Here is an 18528-nt window from a genome sequence, read left to right as displayed (position 1 = left end):
TTTAGAGCATATAAATGTTATCGTATGGTGAAGCGTATTGACATTGCAATTGATTTATCGATAGTTGATATTTTAACTAATATTTCCGATTCAAGTGGAACCTGTCTAGTTTTGTTTATGAATATGTAACGTAATTCACCTCCCAAAATGATCGCTTATGAACTCTATAGTATATATTATGCATATAACATTTGTCGAGATGTTTTTCCTTTGGTTTTTGGTTTATAAAGCATCATGTTAATATTTAATCAATTTTAGTAGCGAAAATGAAACAAAATATTTGCGGCCGTTTCTCATTCAAAATTGGGTCCATTTTAGTGAATTTGGATGTTTAACTGTATGTAATGCCGAAAAGCAAATGAAGCAAACGATAGTTCAGGCAATTGGTCAATGGCAACAATAAAACATCAAAAATAAAGATTTTAAGAGGATAAGATAAAAGGATATTATTATGATATATTTACACATTATGCATGTTATGTATTTCTATAAATTAAGAAAAGTAATATATTAAGTAATCTTATTTTTCATGCAATGCTTTAAACTTTAAATTCTTGCAAATTAGGATTGTCAAAACCCGGTCTTCAGATGTTCAGTTGCACTCATTTTCAATTAATCATATGTTTTTTTCTTCAAGACAAACTCACAATCCACCAAAACGTACAGACAGGCCTATATACTTTGCTGATTTTGTCTTCTTATTTTTTTAACTGTAGATTTAAACTATGTTGTTGTTTTTTAATAGAACTTTCGAAGTAATACACACATATCAAATCTTCACAACAAATAAAAACAAGAGAAGTAAAATGTGAAATATATTTGACAGATTTGGACACCACAATATAACGTACTACAAATACTATGGACTATATGCTTAACATAGGACAGTTAAATTGATACAACAATCATAATTAGTTTAAACCATTTAATAAACAAAGTGTAAGTGTATAAAACGATAAATAAACAGAAAAAATAATGCAGTCACTATTTCAATTGAATAAAATATTAACAAAAGAGAAACAAATAAACATATAAATATCGAATGATATGTAAAGCGATAAAAAACATTATGTAATTGTTCAAGCATTAGTTAAAAATATCCAAATGTTCTATTCATAATGATGCAGTCAGTTTTGACAGGTTATCCTCTAAAGTATCATTGGTGAAAATGATTTGAAGTTGGCATAGACTTAAAGACTAACATGAATATATAAAAGAATAAAATCAGTAATAGGTCACATACACGTGATTATGACTGCTTGTTTTATTGTTACTTTTTTTAATCGTTTAAGGCCGTCCATGCTTACTTATTCATTATGATTCATATACTCATGTAAATCTAAAAAAGATACACCGCGAAAACACTAGTCCGATGAAATTTAACTTTGGTTCTCAAATTGTGTACATCTTATATGTACATCTTATTATACATGCTAAATAGTCTATGACATCTATATTTTACTGAACTTGTCCTCGCTTACTCTTTGAAGCATCAGACTGAAGAAACCAGACGTTGCTAACAGTACCAGAGCAAAGAAGATGATGAAGAGAATCACGTCGACTTTCTCCAGAAACATTGCCCAGGTGTATATCTCACCATCATCATTTCTGTTATCTACTTTACATTCTGCTGGATCATTCTTGTCATCCGTATATCCTCTAGTTGGATCAAAAGGTGTCGGTCTCATTATTACGGGTTTTCTAGGCTGAAAACATTTGATGCTGCATGGTTTGTCACCAATACTTGACATACGGTTGGCTTGTATGATGGTGTACACGACGGAAAGAACGCTCATGAAGAGCAGGACGATGATAAAGAGAAGAAAGCAAGAAATTTGAAGGGAATTGTCCGGTAGAGTGTCACTTACGATTGTAACGAAGATACCGTAAGAAAGAAATATGGTAATTGCGAAAGAACCTTTCTCACCAGACCCAACAGGAACAAGAAACACGCAAATATTAAGAAATGCCAACATCAGGAGAGGCATAATCAAAGTAAATGTTGCAAAGTTAGGTCGTCTCTGTAGCTGGAATTCTATGTCAATGTGGTACGTGTTATATAGGAGGTACTTCCTCTTGCTGAGACTGGTTATTTTCCACGCTGAATTCTCCGTGTATTCGTCAAAAGTGACGCTTTTAGGATAGTCAAGCATAACGGTTGTTATAGTCTCATCAGATACGTAGTATGTAACCGTGCAGACTTGGTGATCAAATGGATATAACTTGATGTTCACATTGCAAACCACACTATAAAGAGATATTTATTGATATAATCAAACTTGTTTAATGAAAGCAATCCTTAAGGAATCAAGATATCAGCATTGTATATGTTACATCCTCATACAATCTTTGATACATGACCTTATAAATATCATTTGATTTTATCAACATATGCACTTTTATGTAACTTAATTGAATATGTAAAATCGAGTCCTCGTAATATAAGATGTAATCCTCGTTATATCAGATGTGTTCGCGTAATCTTATCAAATATACTAATTTTGATACCTGTATATACTTTCTGGTACCCACTGAACAGAACCGCCAGACCAGATTTTAGCAATGTCTGTTTTAGCACTGCCAACAACTCCGTCACCGTCGAGGCCTATAGCAGAACACATTCAGTAATAGTTTTTGTTTGTATCGAGATGGATTGTAAAGTAATAAAAACATGTTAAGATTTTGCAATATAAGTCCGGCCAATATTCCAGCCAAGATGTTCATTATAAAAATGTGTATTTGTATTTAGAAATCGGAATTTTTATATAATTACCATTAGGTTTCTTCTTAACATATGTCAGTATAATCAGAAACTGATTATTCCCTATTGAACCAAACCTTCTATATTAGCACATAAACACTACAAAGTTGTTATAATACATTTAGTATAATTAGGCTCGGTGTCCATATTTCAGTAATAGAAACTTTTAAATAAATTCGTCCCAGCAAAGTCTTAGGGATTCCACGTCATCACTTCGTCTTTCCATTCAATCCTGAAGTAACAAAAGGACAGAGAATTTCTGCTCGGATGTATCAAAATGCAGAACACTCTGTGGCACGAAGGTAGTGTTAACATTTACAACAAGGGATTGGTCAATTCGTGGCCGGATTCTTGTGTCATAGCTGTGAAAAGAAATAAAATAATTACAAATATTGAAATAAATTAATTTTGATTAGAACGTTTTTCTTTAAAAAAAACGCTTAACGTTTTTAACCTTATTTCTAACCTTCATGTGAATTTGAAAAATGGTATGATTTGTTTGTATCTGTTCTTTCTTAAAAGAAAAGTGTTAAATGAACATAGAATCATGTAAAAATGTTCTTTGTCTAATATCTAAGTTCTTAAATTATTCTTTGGTCATTCAAACTATTATTAAAATATATTTGTTCTTTTTTCTTGAGTATTATTTTTTGCAGTCATCGGAATATTTTTAAAACATTAAATGCATAAATACGAAACTAAGTTTTACATTTATCATGTTGCTTTCATCACACATTTAACGCACATTTTGAATACCATTGATGATTCGCTTTTAATCAGGTGTGCGATATTTTAGCTTCAATTCCGCAAAATAACTGTGGAAAATGAAGGTATGCGAATTTTATAGTTGTTTTTATTCTGTCATTTTAATTTTTTGCCAATATGAAACTATTTTTATCCTGGCTTTCATTTAAGAGATTATTATTATAATTTCGCAGCACAATTGCACAATTTAATGTAGAGAATGAATTTGAAATCGCTCTGACCTTTGTATCAAGACGCACGTTGGCGGGTTGTGAAGTTTTGAAAATTACCATTTTGCAAAAAGCAGGTTCTTATATTAACTTAAGACAGAAAATGTTTCACACTATGACTGCAGGAAGGTCATGTCAACCTAACCCTTAAATTATTGAAATATTTTGATAAAAACATTCATTATATAAAGTAACATAAAATAAACCACCTACCTTCATTTAACAAAGTAAAGTAAAGTGCAGAATTATGACCATTAATTGCAAACATGATATAAAGCGAAATATCGATGCTAGCAAAGGTGTATGCGCTGAGTCAATAACATTCTTACTCCGATAGAGTTGCATTAAATAATGCCTTCATCCCATCTAGATCTGTACCAACATGATCAGTTTCTAGACCAACAGCTTGCGATGCTGCTGACCCAGGTGTAGTGGATGGTTCTTCAGTAACAGGAGGCCCGTCAGGGACTGGAGGGCCAGAGATAGAAACGAGGTTATTAAAAAATATCAATTTAAACAGGAACGCGAATCTATAAACTATTTTCAGTAATTCGACCATCCAGATGTATTTTCAGAACGAAACAAAAACGTCAGATTTTTTACTTAACAACAGAAATGCACCTTATGTCCTGTATAATGCCTGATACGATTGGATATAAGAAATATAAGCAGGAGATTCGTACTAAATTAAATTACCATATGTTTTATTTCAATCACTATGTAAATATTCGTCGTCAATGTTTTATAGCAAAACAGCACGAAACTATTCAAGGTTTTACGTAAGTAATTAAAAGAAGTAATAACTAAATACCTGTCAATAGTTATGACACTATATATTTACTAAGATACAATTTTTGTCAACAAAGGGTTTTATTGTGTATTATTCTTCATTTCATTTGTATGAAATGCCTTCTTTAAAATTAATTTGAAAGTCTGCGTTGCCTAATACCTCACCTAGAAGGTAACCTTGATGCTCTTTGCTAAGCATTTTGTCTTGTTTTAATATAATCGTTTTTATATAATGTTGTCTTTACGAAGCATTTACTGGTAAATCTAACTGGTGTGTTATTAAAACTCGTGACGTAACCCTAGTGACATAAACGATTGAAATTGCTGTGTACTACATCTCTTCAACAGATATTTTACCAAAATATATGCATCAGAGACCGTCTTATCAACGGTCGTACGTCCGTTTTAATCGTTCAATTGTTGTATGTCATTCGTACGATTTGGGCAGTATCTTATCAAACCTTCGATTATCGTAAGACCGGGCATTTTCTACGATCGTTAAGAAGCAGTCGTAGATCAAACAAAATCAAAGTACATGTTGCAAAGTTAGCTCGTCTTTGAAGCTTGAATTCCATGTCAATGTGGTACGTGTTATATAAGAGGTACTTCCTCTGGCTTAGAATGATTATTTTCCATGCTGAATTCTCCTTGTATTCGTCCAAAGTAACGCTATAAAGATTGCATTGTCTGACAAAACGGTTGTTATAGTCTCATCAGATACGTAGTATCTGACAGTGCAGACTTGGTAATCGAACGGATATAACTTGATGTTTACATTGCAAACTACGCTATGAAGGTTTAATCAAATGGTTTACATAGGATATAAAATAATCAAAATGATGGAGGGGTAATTTGTAATTAGTAGTATGTATTGACTGTTATAAAAACATTAATTCAAGTTTCTTTGAACGTTTGTCAACATTTGTAATGTAATTATACTGAAGTACATATGACTTTGCACATTAAGTGAAAGCAATCCTTTATTGACACTGATCAATAAGGAATCGAGATATAAGCATTTTAAAATTCACATGCAAATAAAAACTTGATATATACAAAAAAAATGTATTCATCCCATTATACCTATCTGTCTTACTTTATTGAAAATGTTATATCAAAATCTAGCTATATTCGAGAAATCTTATCAAAAATTCTTTTTTAGAAACATATATAATTATGGTCTCTTGCACCCACTGAACAGAACAGTTGGATCAGATTTTAGCAATGTCTGTTTTAGCACTGTTACCAACAGCGTCACGGTCGAAGTATTTTAGGAGAACACATTCAGTAACAGAAGTATTGGGAAGGATTGTAAAGAAATAAAACACGTTTTATGATTTTAAATGAATCGTAACTTTCACATGATTCGTCCCCGAAAAGTCTTTGGGATTCCACTTGACCACTTCGTCTTTCCATTCCATCTTAAATTAAGTAAAAATAAAAAATATATTTGTTTATTTTTGTATTTGCATTAATCTTGTAGCGTTTATATTCAAGCACAAGTTGAGTATTGTTGATGATTCTTTTATTCATGTGTACTATTTCCGAAGCTTTTATTTCGCGAGAAATCAAGGTAGGGTAAGCGAATCTTTACCTCTTCATTTTGTAATCATTTTTTCCAATATGAAAACAAAATTTCCACCTGTTTTCCACCTAAGTACATGTGTTATTTTCTCAACACAAATGAATCTAGAGTCCATATGATCTTTTTCCCCTCGAGTGACGCGCACGTGAACCTTGATAAAAATGTAATTGTAAATTTTAGTATATTTTTAATATTGAAGGAGTGTCCAGAGAATGATAAAAATCTTATTGAACTGTTGTAGTGTTGTTAGTTCAAAGCACACTCATGAAGCAGCATTCGCATACATGCAGCATCAGACAAAAAAAAACATTTTATATATTCCCTCTTACTAAATATAAATAGACTTTAAAATTGAAATAACTTTGATATATCGCATGCAATGTTTTGTTTCAAAATGCACGCGGAATAGTTGTGGATTTCTAAAATTTACATCTTTCAAAATAAAGAGACAAACATAAAACATAAAACTCACACAGTATAATAGCAGTCAGCCAGGTCAAACTACACATTAAATTATTGAAAATGTTTGATAACACATTTATGTAGAAAAAAGACTACAACCACCCACTTTAGCAGAATCGTTCGACCGTTTATTGCAAACCTGATTTGAAGCAACCTTTTTAAGGTGTATAATTTAAGTAGGAAACATTTTTACTCCGACAGAGTTGCATTAAATAATGACTTCATCCCATCTAGATCTGTTCCAACAAGATCACTTTCTTTATCATCGGCTATGACAGCTAATGTGTTTGATCCCCAATCAACAAGGACAGGCACTGCCTGACTAAAGATCGTAACAAGGGTATTAAAGAATATCAATATACACAGGAACGCGATTCTGTAAAACATGTTCACTCAGATATATTTCCAGACTATTATGTAACAGAAGAGATATACCATACGTCCTTAAATGCAGCCTGGAATCAATTGATATAAGAGATATACGCAGGAGAATAATTATATAGGCTTTCAGATATTCTTTAATCAATCATGAAATGAATGTTTGTCGCAAAAGTTTAATTATATAACAGCAGGTATATTCAACACGACGCTTTTAAAATGCATAAAAAAAGAGTAACTACATATTGCCTTTCAAAATATTGATATTTAAATACAAGCATGACAGAAAAAATGTTTCTTATTCTTTATTTATTTGTTTAGGATTTCTGAATCACTGAATCATTTGAATGGTATGTCTTATTTATAGTTTTTGCAAAGCATTTCTTTTTGCTTTAAAATAATCATATTTACTTTATGTTGGTTTTTCGTATAGCTTACGCGTTAATAAAGCCACGTGGAGATGGTGTTTATTATAACTTGGGACTAACTTCACTAGATTGACAAAAACGAAATAAAAAGATAAGCGAGTGCATCTACATCTTTTCTTTACGTTGGAGTTTTTCGGAATGCATATATGTATGTTAACCTTTTTGCTGATGATACAAGTCTCAATCTTGTCATTGAAATCCCAAAAATTGCAGCTCAACAATTATAAACAGAAATTCAAACAAGAGGGCCATGATGGCCCTGAGGTCGCTCACCTGTATTTAGGCCCCGGAGCGGGGCTAGTTTAAACCCCAGGGCGTTTATTTGAACAAACTTGAAAGACACTCATTAGAAGATGTTTCATGATGTTAAGTTTTTACTACACACATATAATGAAAAACAATGACATCCCCACCCTTGGCAGGGCCAATTTTAACCCAAAGGCTTTTATTTGAACAAACTTGGTAGACACCCACAAAAAATGTTTCCTGCAATCTAACCTCTACCTCATTGGGATTTTTAAAAGAAGATCTTTTAAGTTTTTAATATACACATATAGTTAAAAACAATGACACCTCTATGGCGGGGCCAGGTTTAGCCCCAGGGCTGTTATTTGAACAAACTTTGTAGACACTTACTAGAAGATGCTTCATGCTTAATATCTAAACTCTAACTATTTGGGTTTTTTCAAAGAAGATTTTTAAGTTTTTGCCATACACATATAAGGAAAATTAATGACCCCCAGGGCGGGGCCAATTTTGACCCCAGGGCTTTTATTTGAATATCTAAACTCTAGCTATTTGGGTTTTTTCAAAGAAGATTTTTTAAGTTTTTGCTATACACATATAAGGAAAATCAATGTCCCCCGGGGCCGGGCCAATTTTGACCCCAGGGCTTTTGCTTGAAAAAACTTTGTAGACACCCATTAGCACATGTTTAATGCTAAATATCTTAGCTCTAGCTCTTTGGGTTCTTTAAAAGAAGATTTTTTAAGTTTTTAATATATGCATATAGGGAAAATCAATGACCCCCTGGGGCGGGGCCAATTTTCACCCCAGGGCTTTTATTTAAACAAACTTGGTAGACACTTATTAGAAGATGTTTCATGCTAAATATCTTAGCTCTAGCTCTTTGAAATCTTTAAAAGAAGATTTTTTAAGTTTTTACTATATGCATATTTGGAAAATCAATGACCGCCTGGGGCGGGGCCAATTTTGACCCCAGTGCTTTTATTTGAACAAACTTGCTAGACACTTATTAGAAGATGTTTCATGCTAAATATCTTAGCTCTAGCTCTTTGGGTTCTTTAAAAGAAGATTTTTTAAGTTTTTACTATATGCATATAGGGAAAATCAATGACCCCCGGGGCGGGGCCAATTTTGACCCCAGGGCTTTTATTTGAACAAACTTTGTAGACACCCATTAGATCATGTTTCATGCTAATTATCTTAGCTCTAGCTCTTTGGGTTCTTTAAAAGAAGATTTTTTAAGTTTTTACTATATGCATATAGGGAAAATCAATGACCCCCTGGGGCGGGTCCAATTTTAACCCAAGGGCTTTTATTTGAACAAACTTAGTAGACACTTATAAGAAGATGTTTCATGCTAGATATCTGAGCTCTAGCTCTTTGGGTTCTTTAAAAGAAGATTTTTTAAGTTTTTACTATATGCATATAGGGAAAATCAATGACCCCCTGGGGCGGGGCCAATTTTGACCCCAGGGCTTTTATTTGAACAAACTTGGTAGACACTTATTAGAAGATGTTTCATGCTAAATATCATAGCTCTAGCTCTTTGAAATCTTTAAAAGAAGATTTTTTAAATTTTTACTATATGCATATAGGGAAAATCAATGACCCCCTGGGGCGGGCCAATTTTGACCCCAGGGCTTTTATTTGAACAAACTTGGTAGACACTTATTAGAAGATGTTTCATGCTAAATATCTTAGCTCTAGCTCTTTGGGTTCTTTAAAAAAGATTTTTTAAGTTTATACTATATGCATGTAGGGAAAATCAATGACCCCCGGGGCGGGGCCAATTTTGACCCCAGGGCTTTTATTTGAACAAACTTTGTAGACACCCATTAGAACATGTTTCATGCTAAATATCTTAGCTCTAGCTTTTTGGGTTCTTTAAAAGGAGATTTTTTAAGTTTTTACTATATGCATATAGGGAAAATCAATGACCCCCTTGGGCGGGGCCAATTTTGACCCAAGGGCTTTTATTTGAACAAACTTGGTAGACACTTATTAGAAGATGTTTCATGCTAGATATCTTAGCTCTAGCTCTTTGGGTTCTTTAAAAGAAGATTTTTTAAGTTTTTACTATATGCATATAGGGAAAATCAATGACCCCCTGGGGCGGGGCCAATTTTGACCCGAAGGCTTTTATTAGAACAAACTTGGTAGACACTTACTGGATGATGTTTCATGCTAAATATCTTAGCTCCATGGGTTCTTTAAAAGAAGAATTTTTAAGTTTTTACTATATTTATAAGAGAAAATCAATGACCCCCTGGGGCGGGGCCAATTTTGACCCCAGGGCTTTTATTTGAACAAACTTGGTAGACACTTACTAGAAGATGTTTCATGCCAAATATCTAAGCTCTAGCTCTTTGAGTTTTTTAAAAGAAGATATCTAAAGTTTTTTCTTTCGGTTGTCATGGCAACCAGAGTTCTGCATGGAATTAAATTCTTTGAACAATTTTTAAAGGTGACCACCAAAGGAACATTCCTGTGAAGTTTGGATGAAATTGGCTTAGTGGTTTATGAGGAAATGTCATTTGAAGCAAAAGTTTACGGACGGACGACGGACGGACGGACGACGGACGAAAAGCGATCACAAAAGCTCACCCTGTCACTTTGTACGTCGTCTGTAAGAACAATTCTCGACTATGCTGACGACGTATTGGGAAATGCATTTCAATATGAATCTGGTCTTTTAAATATAATACAAAATCAATGTGCTAGAATATTATAAGGTGCTACGAGGCTTGTTTCTATAAATAATTTTAAAAATAAAAATCTGTTTAGAAAATTAAAGCAGAGACGTCATTATCATAGACTTATTTTGTTTTACAAAATAAAATACGGCATACAATGTAGCACCTGAATACCTGGCTTCACCTATACCTGATCCCACAAACACAAGCCCTACAACTTAAGGAACTCAAATGACAAAAGGGTATATCAGCGAGAATTACATTATATTTTTTATTATTTTTTCCCAGCTGCCATACCTGAGTGGAACAATCTATCCCTAAACATACGAAATTTGCCAACATTTTCAATGTTCAAAAGTTATCAACAACATAACTAGAAATGTACTCCGAAATACTCTTCTATTGTGGTGAAAGGAAACTTCAAATATAACGTGCAAGTTTGCACACAAATGGCAGCTCCTTAAACTACCACCATTTTTAAAAAAAATATATCTCTAATACAGATAATGCCATTTTTTTCAAGTATGTTCATACGTACATATCGAACACAACGCGCTTTCTGTGATCTAATTGTGCGACAATCTTTCTCTTCTCTTAACCCATTACGTTATATACACGCCTTTCAACGCCTTTTTCACCCCCCCCCCCCTTTTGTTGTCTCAAATGGTGAAAAAAATGCCTTATTTAGGCCCCAAACACTTGTTTTTGTTTGAGAAATGTTGTTAGAAAAAGTGACCACTTTTTCGGCGCGGCCGCCCAACCAAAAGGTACATCAGGGGGTTGCCAGAAGGGGGATGTGCCCCATTCTGTTTGGGGGGGGGGTTAGAAAATTTTGGACTTGTGAGAGGCTATAAATGACCCCAGATTGATCATTAGGTAACGTGTAACCAACACTGAAAAGCGTTTGACTCTATCTCAATCCATTGAGAAGTTGCAGCACTTTGAAATCAATTTTGATGGAAAAAATCAACGCAAAATAGTGATTTTTGGCAATTTTGAGATGTCCCCTCGTCGCCATGGTAACAGAAAATTTAAGCCTGAGCATGTTGTTGCAAGGGCAATGGTCCAGTCAACATTTGTGTCAAGTTTGATTAGTGTTGAAGCAGTTTTTATACTATTATAGCAATTTGAACTTGTAACGGGAGACTTTTCAACGAAAACAGCCATTTTTCACAAAATGCTCATGAAGTAATGGATTAATTAGATCAATTTTGTAATTGTGTTGTGTTTTTGTTTACAACATCACATTTATCAGTATTGTTCAGTAATTTTTTATTGCTGTATAGTTTCTTACTCGACACATTATAGAAAGACAAAAAAGGAGAAGCTTTTTATAGGACTTAGACTTTTGTTTTAATCATTTTTTTTAAATATGTCAATACATATTTATATATATATTTGGGAAATAAATATGTTTAAAGTATGTGCATTCGATATTTAAAATATCATCTTGAGAGTACGTCAATTTCATGAAATTGAAGTGATACAGTACTACATCGACATTATGCTGTAAATATTTATCGTAAATATTTGTCATTATCATTTATTTTTTAATCGTCATTGTAATTGAGCCAATATCAGATTTTGCCTGTAATCTTGTCCTTTTCAATTTTTCACAAAATGCATGATCATTATATAAAAAATAAATTTGGATGCTTGTAAGTACATAAAATATTGTAAACTAAGACATTTACATGATAATATATTAAACATATTTTTTTCTGGAAGTGTCGTAATCCTAAATTAAAACTGATTTTCCCTCGTCCTAAAGTCAAAATCCCAATTTCAGCTGTTTATCATGTAAATTTGTATTTCTAAAATACATATTTTTGTTAACTAACGCAAAATATAACCTTTTATAAAATATATTTATGCAGTAAAAGCCCCAAGTTTAGCATTTCAATTTGCAAAATGCAAGTTATTATTTTATCCCCACCTTTTTGACAAAAATGTCCTTCAAGTAACAGTACTATAAGTAGATTATTTTAGTATAAGTAAATTGTTGCAGTGTGCTCTTCAAAAGAAGGTGATAGGTGTAATACATGGCTACAGCAACGAAACATATGGAAATTTTAAATAGGAATTAGAAAATTGGAAGACATTGATTAAAGGTTGGAATCATGATTTCGAACAGTGTCCTTTAAGTAACGAGATTCTAATTATTTAACTTATGAGAAAGATTCCCTTTTGTAATGCTGCTATTTGCAAATATGTTTCAGTCATGAATTAAATGATCAAAATTGTCTCCCTTATCTCATCTGTGTAAACAGGCTGTAAAATAACCTGAATGAGTCCTTGCAGTAACTGTCCTTACAATAATGTTACTGCAAGTACAAAATCTGTTACTGAAAGTACAAAATACAACACAATTCTTCTTTAAAATATAATTATGGATAAAGATACGATATATATTTTCTTGTTGGCATAATCTATTTATTATTAATATTTATTCTATAATAAGACATTTATGTCATTTAAAACTTTTTCTTTATGTTATTTAATTATTCGAAGGACAATCTGTGTTATTGAAAGGACTTTTTAATTCAAACTCAATGTACTGTACTAACATATCTACATTCAAACTTGGAGAAAGTTTCTTTTTTGTTTCAGTATATTTATTCAATTGTTACAGTACATTGCTTTTGTTTAAATTGAGGAAAATCTGAATAATCTTGCACCCTTTAAAATCCTCAACATTAAGTTACTGCAAGGAAAATATACATATCGTGGTAATTGAAATGCATGCCATTTCACAAAATAACTGTAGCGATTTTAGAAATTAAAGTAATAAGGCAGTACCAGTATATACAGAACAAGTGGAGGGTATTAATCTCTGTAGAGATAAGAACCAAGAATTTTCCTTCTATATACTGGTATTCGAAGGACAACCTGTGTTATTGAAAGGACTTTTTAATTCAAACTCAATGTACTGTACTAACATATCTACATTCAAACTTGGAGAAAGTTTCTTTTTTGTTTCAGTATATTTATTCAATTGTTACAGTACATTGCTTTTGTTTAAATTGAGGAAAATCTGAATAATCTATACAAAGAATTACAGTTTACTTTGCAGATAGAAATCAAACCTAACTTATATCATTCACAAGCAAGCTTTTAAGGCATTTTTACAAAAGAAAATTGTTGTCTTCAAAACTACTAAAATAAGTCATTAAAAGTAGTCCCTTGAAACTTAGAACATGACTGTTTGTTTACTTTCCAAGTCCTATTTTAGCCTCTCTTAAAATCCCTGACATTATCGTAATTTGTGAATAAAATTCAAATGATTATTGTTTGTAAATAAATGATAACACCTTTAAGTTATCATTTCTTTATTTTTTGTCATTTCAGTAACAAATATGTCCGTCCTGTAACTTTAAAAGAGTTCTTCCCTTACCTTTGTTATTCAAATTCAAGATCTATTTAAGAATAATTCAAAGCTTATTTTCATTTCTGTATGTTGTTAACATTTAATTGTTAGTTCAATGATAAAAAATAAACGTATATTTACAGTAATAAGTCCTTTAAGTAACATTGATTAGTCCTTGCAGTAACAAGCATGTCCTTGGTGTAACACAGATTGATTTCTAGTTCTGCAATATAGCAACCTGGTAAAAGTTTATTTTTGCATTCAAATTGATAAAACTTACTCTGTTCATAACAATAGAACAAGAAAAAATGATATTCTTACATGCGTGCGAAACATACTGACATTGTATTACTCAATTTTCTGTTTTGTTTACGGTTGAAGACGAAAAAGGTCTTTTGTACAGAAAATATATACATCTATTAAAAAAACCCATTTTAGACTTAAACTGAAATTTATATAAAGTTGTGTCGTTTGTTTTGCTTTGTTGTTTAGATCTTATCATTTTATTAAAAATGTAAAAAACGTTATCGTTACTGCAAAGACAAACAATGGTCAATATTGACCTTCTGACAATCATAAACGATGTAAAATAGACGAGTTTATGTTGCACTTTGTAAAACTAGCTTTTAAATTCATATGCTTACTAGATGAGATAAAACGTTGCAGCTAAATAAGGTATTCATATTTGAATAAAATCAGAACCCTAATTCGGGCGAAATTTGATATTAGCTCAATTATCAACCTTTTGAAATATAAAAGCTAATAAATTTGTACTTGACATTAAGAAATATACATCATGTCTCTTTAATATATGACTTGTAACAAAATTTACCTTTAACTTATTTTGTCATTATACCCTGTATTATAATATGATGTTTACTTTTAAAGTATGCTTTAATTTTTTTGTCTATTGGGCGTTATGAAACCTTTCAAAATCTAAACCTTACAGATATTTTAATTTCATTTTTTTTTAAATATAAAGGTATTTTCTGTCTTAGAAATAATTACATATTTTAATGTTTTAAAGGTATTTGGGCATGTAACATAAACATCACTTAAATAATGTAGTATGTATTTTGAAATAATTTGTTATAAAATTAGCAAAGTGTAATTAAACTGGTATTTTGACTTCCACAAAAATTTTAAAAGCACTATAACTATACTTATTGCAAAAATGCAATAAAGCTAAAGATAGTTCAAATAATTGGTCAATGACTATTTAATTTTTCGAAACTATAACAGAGCATGTATTAATTTTTAAAGATTTCAAAAAATAAAAATATTTTAAGGTAGCAAGAACAGATTAATTTGTGAATAAATGATAGATTTAATGCTTCAATTTCAATTAATGAACGATTTTCAGTAATATTATTTTTCATTCAATGCTATAAGTTTTGCTTTTGTGTCCCTTGTTGATTTCTCGTCTACGGTAAATATCTTCCCATTTGCCCCTAGTTTTTATTTATTCTATTTATCCCCCCTCCCCGGGTCTCATGTCCCCTTACCCTGTGCCTTTTGACTTTATGGGCCTAATATTCAATTATTTATTTGTTTTCTTTTAGTTCGTTATCAGTTTCTAATTATTTATTCTTAGGTAGCGGTTTGCCTGCCCGTACTCTGCCTTATGCCCTTTCCTGTTTTTGTTTGGGGTCCTCCTGGGCTCCTTGCCACTGGCTCATGTTACTGGGTCTGGTGGGGGCTGCGTTCATTGAACGCCGCCTTTCATTGATGATCTTGTTTATCATATATTGAATAATTGCAAAAGGAAGATTGTCAAAACTTGGCAAAGGAATGTGTTTCAGATATACAATTGCACTCCTTATTTGACTAACCATATGGTTTGTCTTTCAAGATAAAACATAAAAATTCGCCATAAACATACGGCTCGCCAGGGAGAGATATATAGTATGATAATATGATCTTTAGTACAAAAACAAATGTATAATTATTATAAAATAGTTTCCATTATTTATTCTTTTTATTCTTAATGTTTTATTAATAAGTTCAAAAAATATCATATGTTGTGTTATGTTATCTGTTCGTATTTAAACCTTTTGTATATCTGCTTCAATACATGAATAATAACATTCAAATTCCTTTGAGAATAATAAGCTACATGTTTTGTGTTTTAAATTCTGGCGAAAATACAGGCGGTTGAAAATAATTTACATAATGTGCGCATGGAATTTCGCAATTATAAAATCTTCGCTACAAATTAAAACAAAATCAGACAAATGTTATATCTTTTGCTAGATAGTCTATTTTGGTTTCACAATATAACAAGCTTTAAGTATTATAACCTAACTATATGCCAACATTGTGGCATAAAAATTGATTGAAAAGTCATAATTAGATTATATAATTTTATAAATAAAGTTTACAAAAACAATAAATGAACTACGTATTGGAAAATTAATTATCGGAGAAAATAAACATAAAAATATATTAAATAGAAATACCGAACAATAACAAATTTATGACAATGTGCACATGTAAGTTAATATTTTCGAATGTTCTGATCTTACTGAATTTGATTCGGCGAATGTTAAAGTGACATTATGCCAATCAAAGTGTTAATTGTGAATTTTAATTTAAAGTAATAAATTATCCACATGGATAACGGTAATTTCTATAAATAGTGTTCGTTTTGTATCGGAAAGGTTAGAAAAGAGTGAGGCGGAATTTTTATGAGTGAGATTGTTCAAACATTTTATGCTTGTCAATTATAATAATTATAGGTCAATATTTATAACAATAGTGCATTTTTTGAAATTAACTGCTAATTAAACTTATATTGGCACAAAAACAATAAGAAAAATGTCATTTGAACAGGTCATCTAAAATATCCTGTGTGAAAAAGATTTGTAGACGGCGAAGATAGCAGCACAATCAATCATATAGCACAATTTGAATTCACATAGAAGTCCCCGTGACTGCTGGTTTTAAAATGTTTAATACCGCCCACATTGAATTACTCATTGTGATTTATATTCACATGTAAGTCTAAAAAAAACACTGTAAAATAACTATTCTGATACAATTTCAGATTAATTTAGTGAATATATCGAGTACATTTCATGCCACCTATATTTTGCTGAACTTGTCCTCGCTTACTCTTTGAAGCATCAGACTGAAGAAAGCAGCCGTTGATAAAAGTACCAGAGCAAAGAAGATGATGAAGAGAATCACGTCGAGTTTCTCCAGAAACATTGCCCAGGTGTATATCTCATCATCATCTTCGTCATTTCTGCTGACTGGTTTACAATCTGCTGGATCATTTTCGTCATCCGTATATCCTTTAGTTGGATCAAAAGGTGTCGGTTTCATTATTATGGGTTTTCTAGGTTGTAAACATTTGATGCTGCATTCTTTGTCGCCCATACTAGACATAAGTTTGGCTTGTATGATGGTGTACACGACGGACAGGACGCTCATAAAAAGCAGGACGATGATAAAGAGAAGAAAGAAGGAAATTTGAAGGGAATTGTCCGGTAGAGTGTCACTTACGATTGTAACGAAGATACCGTAAGAAAGGAATATGGTAATTGCGAAAGAACCTTTCTCACCAGACCCAACTGGAACAAGAAACACGCAAATATTTAGAAAGGCCAACATCAGGAGAGGCATGATCAAAGTAAATGTTGCAAAGTTAGGTCGTCTCTGTAGCTGGAATTCTATGTCAATGTGGTACGTGTTATACAGAAGGTACTTCCTCTTGTTGAGACTGGTTATCTTCCATGCTGAATTCTCCGTGTATTCGTCCAAAGTGACGCTTTTAGGATGGTCAAGCATTACAGTTGTTATAGTCTCATCAGATACGTAGTATGTTACCGTGCAGACTTGGTGATCGAATGGATATAATTTGATGTTTACATTGCAAACAACGCTGATAAAAAGAAATAAGATATACAGAATCATTTAAGGGCAAACATAGTCATTATAACAGTCAATATCTAGTTAAATACTTAATTGTTTCTGATAGATAATTCAGTAGTATTCTCTGTCCACAATGTAGCGTTGAATTCATTTGTCATGTCAAACTAAATGTAACATAACTGGCATTGCAATGAAAATAACATTTGACACTTAATGAAGAATCTAAGTGTTACATTTACTTAACAAAACAAATATGTCTTTTAAAATTTAGTCTATGTAATTTTAATATAAGCAGTACATTAAATTGTGTAATTCGAATAAGAAATGTTCAAATATCAGTACCCAATTGCATAAACGTGTTTTTTTTTTAATCAAATATACTGATACCTATATATACTCTCTGGAACCCATTGTACAGAACCGTCAGACCATATTTTAGCAATGTCTGTTTTTGCATTTCCAACAACACCGTCACCGTCAAAGGCCTATATGAGAAAACACTCAACTGGTATGATTTTGTTTAAATCAAAACAGTATATACTGTTCTTTTTAAACTGCTTATTGGCAATGAAGTAATTTGTTATTGTGCAACTTGACCCGCGTGGGTCAGGTAAGAGCTTTAAGATATCACATAAGTTCCCACAATGAACTATGCAAACGTTAAAGAACATATCAAATGAGTGACTTAGACTTGTTTCAATCTTTCAATATCCACACAATCTGTTATTGTAACTTCCAGAGTTTGTTCAAGTCACATGGCTTGTTTTAAAGCTATTCGGTGATTCTGTCGGCGTCTAAATTTCGTTCAATACATCTAGAAATATTTACGCTTCAAACCATAAATAAATAGAATTTATACAGAATTTCATGCTGGGATTTTAGAAAATGTCATTTTAGCATGATTTGAGTATATTAAATCATTTTGATATTTTGCCTGAGTATCCCTTTAAAACAAAATAATTATTTCTA

General features: G+C 31.9%; 2 protein-coding genes across 2 annotated transcripts; both read right to left on the bottom strand.

The window, feature by feature from the left end:
• Positions 1–1451: 1451 nt before the first annotated feature.
• Positions 1452–2621, bottom strand: LOC132742883 (neuronal acetylcholine receptor subunit beta-4-like). Its single transcript, XM_060731386.1, has 2 exons — positions 2509–2621; positions 1452–2247 (listed from the first exon to the last, which is right to left on the bottom strand). The coding sequence occupies exons 1-2, from the start codon at positions 2619–2621 to the stop codon at positions 1452–1454; spliced, it is 909 nt and encodes a 302-aa protein (XP_060587369.1).
• A 13111-nt stretch (positions 2622–15732) lies between these two features.
• Positions 15733–17555, bottom strand: LOC132742882 (acetylcholine receptor subunit beta-type lev-1-like). The gene has a single exon (XM_060731385.1). It carries the CDS (start codon positions 17473–17475, stop codon positions 16768–16770), a length of 708 nt encoding a protein of 235 aa, XP_060587368.1. The 5' UTR covers positions 17476–17555; the 3' UTR covers positions 15733–16767.
• Positions 17556–18528: the final 973 nt, after the last annotated feature.

This window comes from Ruditapes philippinarum, unplaced genomic scaffold (assembly GCF_026571515.1).
Source record: "Ruditapes philippinarum isolate M1 unplaced genomic scaffold, ASM2657151v2 ctg9478_1_1_1_1, whole genome shotgun sequence".
NCBI lineage: Eukaryota > Metazoa > Mollusca > Bivalvia > Venerida > Veneridae > Ruditapes > Ruditapes philippinarum.
The sequence above is the reverse complement of the archived record's forward strand: the minus strand, read 5'-3'. Positions and strand labels throughout refer to the sequence as shown.